The 8,274-nt window shown below is 45.9% G+C and overlaps 1 protein-coding gene and 1 pseudogene across 4 annotated transcripts; both read right to left on the bottom strand.

The window, feature by feature from the left end:
• Positions 1–683: 683 nt before the first annotated feature.
• On the bottom strand, positions 684–1,417 carry LOC123114935 (wax ester synthase/diacylglycerol acyltransferase 2-like; annotated as a pseudogene).
• Positions 1,418–2,978: 1,561 nt separating this feature from the next.
• LOC123116652 (wax ester synthase/diacylglycerol acyltransferase 4) lies at positions 2,979–6,614 on the bottom strand. Of its 4 annotated transcripts, none has more exons than XM_044537588.1 (7): positions 6,322–6,614; positions 5,614–6,225; positions 5,289–5,355; positions 5,112–5,185; positions 4,312–4,527; positions 4,039–4,179; positions 2,979–3,357 (listed from the first exon to the last, which is right to left on the bottom strand). In XM_044537588.1, exons 1-7 carry the CDS (start codon positions 6,583–6,585, stop codon positions 3,187–3,189), a joined length of 1,545 nt encoding a protein of 514 aa, XP_044393523.1. In that variant the 5' UTR covers positions 6,586–6,614; the 3' UTR covers positions 2,979–3,186. The 4 variants fall into 4 exon arrangements, with proteins under 4 accessions (XP_044393523.1, XP_044393524.1, XP_044393525.1 ...); XM_044537589.1 differs by having other exon boundaries at positions 4,039–4,176; XM_044537590.1 differs by lacking the exon at positions 4,312–4,527.
• Between the last annotated feature and the right edge of the window lie 1,660 nt (positions 6,615–8,274).

The raw sequence follows: 8,274 nt of genomic DNA, 5'->3' as shown, positions 1-8,274 counted from the left end.
GCCCCTGACCATGCGCTCAATCCCGTTTCCTCGTAACATGATTTCCCCCACTCTTACTAGATCCGAGTTCTTACCAAATCGCTTTTCTCTATGTTGTTACTAAAAAGCATGTCGATTTCATTAGTAGAGTGGTGCCTAATACTATTGAATTTGATCAATCCTGCTTCTTTTTGTCCTTGTGTGTTGATCGTGCTGATCCACAAGCACGTTCTTGACATCTCTGTTAGCTATTTAGCCAAAATACAAGTAAATGTATAGCTACAATTTTACAAGATTTATGTCCGAGCTAGTATGCATCGATCTGCAATCACCTACTTTAATTTTGTTTTTGCACTGGTGCGACCTACCAGCAATATAATGGGGAAGAACAAGTTTGTTGTCATAATGTTCTAGTATATATTTAGTTTGTTTGTATTTTGTAATCTATTACTCCCTCTGTCCCATAATGTAGGACGTTTTTTGACACTAATGTAGTGTCAAAAAGCGTCTTACATTACGGGACAGAGGGAGTAGTTTGTATAGTCTTGTATTTCTTTTTTCGTTTCACAACTTTGTAAATAATTTCAGTTTGTAAAGTTGCCAAATATTTGGATTAAAATCAAATGATAGCAAATGGTTTTGCCAAAATTTTGGCAAGTACTAATGGCTACAATCCAAACAGACATGACTTGGCAATTTTTTGGTCATTCCCTTGAATTGTTCATGCCAATTATCATGGCGATGCAGCTCGCCTCGGAGGTCGGGAAGTCGAGGAAGTGGAACTCCCTGAGCGAGGGGAGGGGAGGGGGGGGGGGGGCGTCCATGGGGAGCGCGGGGAGCGGAGGCCTTGTAGTGTTCCACGGCCCTGTCTGGGCCGGCTGCCACAGCGACGAGGTCCAGTGTCGGTATGATCGTGTGGTCCTCCACGTTCACCACGGTGCGCACCCACCGCGAGTTGCAACCATTGGAAGCAGATGTCACCTGCCACAAAAGTAGAACAAAAATAGATCAAATTAGCACTAAAATAGAAAATAAATTCTGATTGGATCGCAATGCTGAAGTACTACTAAGAGACTAAGAGTATAAATACCTGAATGTTGTAGAAGCGCGGGTATCGGGCGAGCTGGGCGGCGATGCCGGCGCTGAAGACGGGGATGTTTACGGGGCAGCCAAGGCCGAGGGTGACGGTGATGTATATGGGTTCCATGAGTCTCGTAGTAGGGGTGACGGGCTCCCCTTTCGCCATGGGATCATCCGACGGTGCCTTTCTTGGTGCGCGTATCGGGAGTAGCGGGCTTGTCGGTGCAGCGGCCACTGAGGGGCTGCCATTGATACCGCTATCGCCGATGGCGGCTGAATTGGTGAGTGGTTTTCGGAATGGCGAGCTCGCTAGCTACTCGATTGCTACACTTATGAAGTGACTTGCCGCCACGACCATGGGGTCCAGAGTCGGGATGATCGTGTGGTCTTCCACGTTCACCACAGTGAAACATTAGCTCTGGTCTATTTTATGTTGTTGCAACCTCTTCGATAATTGTTGGACCAGGAAACTAGAATGATTTGAGATAACAAAGACTTGCAGATATGTCCTTGCCAAGTTTAATTCACTTTGTGGAATCGACAAACCCTAGGGTCTCAGGGAAGAAGATAATATCTATACCCGAAACCAGTTCCAAGGTGATCAGGCATCTTGAAATTTTTGAGTTTGCATGCCTCTCACCAATTCTTCTAGGGATCCGCCTTCCCACATGATGTGGCTTTTCAAAATTTGGTAAATAAGTTGAGGGTTCTAGTGATGGCGCGACCCTTGAACTTGAATTGCATCTCAAAAAACTTAATGTGGCCTTGGACAAAGATGATGTCCCACTCTCGAACGTCCGACAACCAGGTCTTGTGCTTTAGGTTTGCTGATTGCGGTAGCGGGATGTAGCAAAGCACATCATCATTATTGTTGTCGACCATGAGAAAGTCACATGTCATGATGCCGTTGCTCATGCTGACCCTGGCGATCGAGCCACATTCGCCTCCAGTCGCAAGCACCTTGGTTGAAGCTCCATGTCACCAACCTACTCACATACCAAGGTGGGAGACTTATGTTGGGGATGACTGCTTTTGAAGAATGGGAATCAAGGGTGATGAGGATGAAGTCCCCTCAATAACCAATATTCAGAGGCAAGCAAAAAGATGGTAAAGTATACGCCTTTCTCATTTATCATGGACACGAGAGAAGGTGAAACTTTCACCTTAGGAGGCATGTAGGGCGAGGTGCACGATCATGGGATCCCTTAGGTTAGGAGTTGAGTGTAGAGCCACAACTTATGAGGTTTACCATTGTAATGACCGGTGATGGAGGAGAAACATCGGGCGCGGGGGATCGAGGCAAGTGCTTGAGTGCATAGGCATGGCTAGGAATAGCAAACCAGCCAGAAGCGGGCCGTGGAGCAATGCCAGAGCAAAGTTTCTTGGTGATTTTTTGGGATGAGGGCTTAATCATGGAATTAATGATAGAGAGAGCGATTGGTTAATAAGTTACTTAGCAGTGGTCCAACTTTAATCCTCGACCACATGATCCATAATATATGTGCGTCTGTGTTCATTTTACTTTCACAGAAGTGGTGCTTTTGTTAGGAGTAGTGTAATATCCATCGAGGAATAAAAACGATAGAAAATAGGTGGTTTATAAGATTTCCCATTAATTGACCAACTCATCTAAAGCTCACCCTACTCATTCCACTCATAATAGTTGGATTCTCCAGGAGAAAAACATTACACATTTCATCTTCGAAAATTGGCACTTTTGGTGTTCCTTGGCGGGTAATAAGTACGATATTACTATGGATCTATACCCCTTGGGATCGATAATTTTGGATTTTATTAATCAAAGAGAAACAAAGTGGCCGAGTATTAATTGTAGAGTTAATGGACAAAAGAATGTTACATAGACATAAGCGCAATATCGTAGGAGTATAATAGAGTATCACAATCCTAGCACAGAGTTATACTTCACAAATATCCCTCCCGATACATCATTTTCCAACATAATAACAATGTAATGAATACATTTGATCTGTAGTCTTATTTTGTTTGAGTTCCTGGTTTTAAATTACCATGTTGTGACTTGTGATGCACACACATAATATATAGGAGTATATTGCTAGCATTACACAGTTTTAGAAAGCATCACACACCGATGAAGTTGTGTGCTGATTACTCTCTGTTGATGATGGATGTGGAAAGCTTCGACGCTGCATCCTTAATGTGCCCGAAGGATTCAGTGAAATCATCCATGAGTTGAGTATAATCTGGAATTACGTCATCGTCGACTGCCAAAATTACCTTAATAGTGCTAATGTAACTCTGGTAGTGCACCACCAAAGCCTGCAAAATAGATCTAGGTGATTAAATAAAAAATAGGGTGTGGAGATGGTTTAAAAAGGTTTACTTTAATTCTATTTTATTGTCTGCGATTCATTTTACTTGTATTGTTCCAAGGAGTTGAGGTTACTTTGGTTGGAAAAGTGTATGCCCATCCAAGGTCAAGTCATCTCTTTAACCGTGGACCATCTAGTGATCAACTATATATAGAGAGATATCTAACATTGCTTCTAACCAGTTTGAGTCCTGGATTCAAGTTCACACTAAAAAGGAGAGGAAATACAACTACACAAATGCTCATACCTATCCTCGCTATTCTAAAAACTGCACTCGCGAGCAGTGCTAGAGTACACCTCAACTTGTTTGAGTACACTTTAAACTGTATATTGTATTTCCTCCGAGGAACAACATCATTTCAGATAGAGCTATACATTAGCAGAGTGGAAATATAGGCATGTGGTTATTGATATTACTTCCTATTCTCGTTTTATTATCTTCCAGAAACCAAAGTAGCTTACCCGAGCAGTTTTGATAGTTAAGACAAGCTAAAGTGGATTTATTCGTGAAAGCAACGCATGATGACAATGCCCTTGCATTGTGGATTGTGGTAGATGATGCGGGTTGACGAAAGCACATATGTTGCTTAAGATTGAAGGTTTCGATGTAAGATCGTTGATGACTTACTTGTGGGCCTCCATAGACACTAGGTGCAATGAAGACAATTGGGTGGCCACATAACTCGATTTGTTCAGTTGGTCCAACCATATTTGAGAATAAAATAGTTGTATTGGCGAACATACGTTGGAAGATAGAAGTGCCCGCCTGCTTGTCAAGTTGAAAATATAGACTCTAACTAGGTAAGAGCATAATCAGGTTGTTAAACAAGGAGGTGCTTACTTTTTTCTAATTTAATTTCAGAAAATAAAACATATAAGTACAAAGATGCACCTAATATACCTTCATGCCAAACATTTTGACAAACAATTCATTCATCTTATGCGTGAAGATAACTTCAAGTGACCTCTTTTTCCTATCAATTGTCTTCTTCCCCTTGCGAACATATGCAAGCGGATCATCGTGCATCGTTAAATGAAATGGAAGGAGGATGTAGCCTAGTTGATTTCCCCATGCCACATCGTCACTCTTACCTGATTCTATCATATGAACATACGTCTGTGCATATTTGTAAGGAACTATTAGACCAAAAATAATGATATGTTACAAAATTGTAATCCGTTGACTTAACCTACATCTGGAAACGATCGCGTCAGAAAGCGTGGAATCAAACTAGCTACTCTCATATTAATTAGTGCTTCCTCCGTTCACTATTATAAGATATTCTAACTTTTTTTTCTAAATTGGATGTATATAGACATGTTTAGTGTGTGCGTGTTCATTTCAATCCGTATGTAGTCACTATTGAAATATCCAAAATGTCTTATAATAGTGCAGAGGGAGTAATATGCACAGAAAATATTAGGTTTGTCAAGTGAACATATATCCCCTGCATAAAAAGATTCAAGTGAACATGTATAACATCATTAGTTTGTCGAGAACATATTTTCATAAATACCCTGATTTTTCTTTTAACAACATATTCGTATGAAAACTAATAACCAAACTCGAACATCGATGTTTATTCTGATGTCTGAAACGTTAATTACATAACAAAGGAGTAACCATTTGGTGCAGAAATGTACTTATAAATTAATAAGTTATGCATTTAAAATTTCTTATTATTTTATTAGAAAACTTACTTGTAGGCTAGTGGTTGGCCTTGTATTGACAGGGAGAACAGACCGCAAACATAGTTTGTTGGTCTTAGAGGAACCTAACATAAATTGAAGATATATGTTACAGAGTATATAGAAATACAACAACTCGACCTGCGGGAGAAACTATACACCCCTCGTTGCCAGAGGTACATCACTTACCAGAATTGCGAAAGTAATATCGTGACAGAGCTGCAGAAGTCGCTCCGACAAGCACATCATTGATAGTCTCCGGGAAACAGAAAAAACAAAGGAAATATAGAGATAAAATTAATGTTACTTCAGATAGTACATGGAAAGGTCAATGATAGCCGCCAAAAAAAAAAGGAAATGTCAATGAACATTTCGCAAATGCCACCCCGAACGAACGTTTGCTAAAATTTACCCCGCAATGATTTTTAAAAGGATTTTTTTTAAAGGAGTCAACGACCATTTTCATCTGGCCCTAAGTATGCCGCATGATAAGAATACTGCTGAGTATACTTACGCAGTTCATGGCATTCTTGATCAACTTGACATCGCCCAAGCTAAGGCTCCGGTGTACAAAGCGCCTGTGGGGATTGGACATGACGTGGTCACCCGCACGTCTGAAGAGCGTGGGCGGGTCTCTGAGGAACACAATCGTCGCAGCAAAGAGGGCAACGTCCACTATGGTGTTCCATGCGAGCACAAGATACGGCCAAATCCATGTGACGAAAGCCGCCAGGGCGCTCCCGGACGACTGCTGCCGGCGCCGCGGCTCGTAGATGGCGCCCGTGCGCGCCGGCGGCTTCGGCATGGCCGGCAGGCGTGTCGGGTCGGCAGCACTACGCGCGGACGCCAGGAGCATCGTGATAAGCGACATCCCGTCACCGAGAGAGTGGTGCACGCGGATCACCGCGGTGGAGGTGGCCTCTGAGGTCGGGAAGTCGAGGAAGTGGAACTCCCAGAGCGGGCGGGAGCAGTCCATGGGGAGCGCGGGCAGCGAGGCCACGTAGTCCTCCAGGGCCCGGTCCGGGTTGGCCACCACGGCGACAGGATCCAGCGTCGGGACGATGATGTGATTGTCCACGTTCACCGCCGTGCGCACCCACCGTGGCTCTTTTGATCCGTCTGTCACCTGCCGATCATTTACGCGCGCGCTCGCGGGTTAAATAAACTAAGCTAGTGATAGAATTGGAAGAGTGTTATTAGAGAGGGTAAGAGTGCAATATACTTGGATGCTGTGGAAGTGCGGGTAACGGGCAAGCTGGGCGGCGATGCCGGCGCTGAAGACGGGTAGGTTTACCGGCGTGCCAAGTCCGACTGTAACGACGATGTATATAGCTTCCATGAGCCTTGCAGTGGGGTTCAAGAGCTCCTCCTCCGCGGAATAGTGCGTCGTCGTCCATTCGGCCACTGCTGATCTTGGCGTGCGTATCGGGAGTAGCCGGGTGGTTTTTAGAGCGGCTCCACTAGGGCGACCACTGCTAGCGTCCATAGCTAGTTTAGTTTCAAAGAATCGACCGCTGACTGTATGGAGTGATCACAGCTCGATATGCAGGTGTAAATATATAGGACGAGGATAATATATGTTGAAATATGGGACGTCCTTTAGGCCCATCTAGTAATGTCAGAAAATCTATAAAGGGCCCATGTGGGTTATATGACATTAGGGCAGTTGGAAGTTTATCCCCACCCCGCTAGTAGAGAATGAGTTGGACCTATTTATAAATGATTCTCTTCTACATGCTATTGGAGTTTGAGAATAGAAGAGGCCCTCGCGCACTCCTCCTCCGCCGTGCAGCGCGAATGGGCTAAGCCGAGCTCACACCTACGCGCTTATTTTCTAGCCGCCACAATCATATCGCATCGAGGGGCTAATAGGTTTTTGGGAAGCGACTATGCGACTGCTCGCTGTTCCTCTACTTCCTCTACTTCCGCGTCCCCCTATCATCACCATGTCCACCGCCGCCGAACGTGCCGCCGCCGAGAAAGTTGAAGCCGACAAGAAGGCCGCTGAGGACGCCGCGGCTGCCTCCACCGCCGCCACGTTTTCTGCCTGGCCCATCGGAGGGTATAACTCGTTCATCCCGCTCCTGTTTATTTTCGTATTGGGAGTACTAGATGATGAGGATACATACCTAGGGTAGGGTCACAAGCCTGACCTATACACCCTACCCAAGGTCACTACCCTAGAAGCAAAGAAGCTCAGGAGACAACAAGGGGTACCCAGTCAAGATGTCGAGTGCAATCCACTCGACCAACGAACCACTCGGATACCCCTCCTTCCCGAAACCACTCGACCATGTAGGGAACCACTCGACCGGCTGAAGACCAGAAGTCACTCTGAACAACAACGGGTGAGTATTCACTCCGTAGTCTTTAAGGTCATTAAAGACACTTAAGGCCGGCGTTACCAGTAATGCCTCAATCTTTATGTACATTCAACCCTTTGTAAAGGGGGATGACTGGGGTCCTGGCGAACTCTATATAAGCCACCCCCTCCTCTGGGACAGGGGTTCGCACCCCTTGTAACACCACACGCATATAATCCAATTGACCGCCTCCGGGCACCGAGATGTAGGGCTTTTACTTCCACTGTGAAGGGCCTGAACTCGTAAATCCTGTGTGTACAAATTCACCATAGCTGAGATCTTGCCTCTCCATACCTACCCCCCATTCTACTGTCAGTCTTAGGACCACGACAGTTGGCGCCGACCGTGGGGCCGGTGTCTTAGCGATTTTTTGGTGAAGTTGCGATTTTCCCGATCCCTATCATCATGGTTTCCGGCGGTGGATTAGCTGAGGGCCGCGAGATCCGTCTCGGGGCGCTCATCTTCGTCGCCGACGACTCCGCCTGGCTCCAGGAAGCTCCCCCCTGACATCGAGGCGCTCCCCAACCGTGGGGCGACGCACTTTCGCGCGTGCGTACGCGGCATCCTTCTCCGGCAGCCGTCGACCCAATATCGGTCGGCTCCCGTGGTGTCCTCACTCCCCACTGTTTGCCGTCGCGAGTGATCTGGTCGGTCGCGGCTTCAGTGGTGGGTGAAACATGCGGTGGCTCGTCAGTTGGCCACCCATCAAGTCGCGGCAATCGAGCCCGACGAAACTCTCTACGACCTGTTCGACCCGTCGTCTGGCTCCGTCGAGACCGCATCCGAGTGCGATAGCAGCGACCCTGCGGCTG

Source organism: Triticum aestivum, chromosome 5B (assembly GCF_018294505.1).
Source record: "Triticum aestivum cultivar Chinese Spring chromosome 5B, IWGSC CS RefSeq v2.1, whole genome shotgun sequence".
Classification (NCBI taxonomy): domain Eukaryota; kingdom Viridiplantae; phylum Streptophyta; class Magnoliopsida; order Poales; family Poaceae; genus Triticum; species Triticum aestivum.
Note: the sequence above shows the minus strand (reverse complement) of the source record. Positions and strands in the feature narration are given on the sequence as shown.

Coding starts and splice junctions, on each gene's coding strand:
- LOC123116652 (XM_044537588.1), bottom strand. CDS start 6,585: ATGGACGCTAGCAGTGGTCGCCCTAGTGGAGCCGCTCTAAAAACCACC. Junction 5,186..5,288: donor ATATTACTTTCGCAATTCTG/GTAAGTGATGTA, acceptor AATTTATGTTAG/GTTCCTCTAAGACCAACAAA. Junction 4,180..4,311: donor TCAAAATGTTTGGCATGAAG/GTATATTAGGTG, acceptor CAACTTGACAAG/CAGGCGGGCACTTCTATCTT.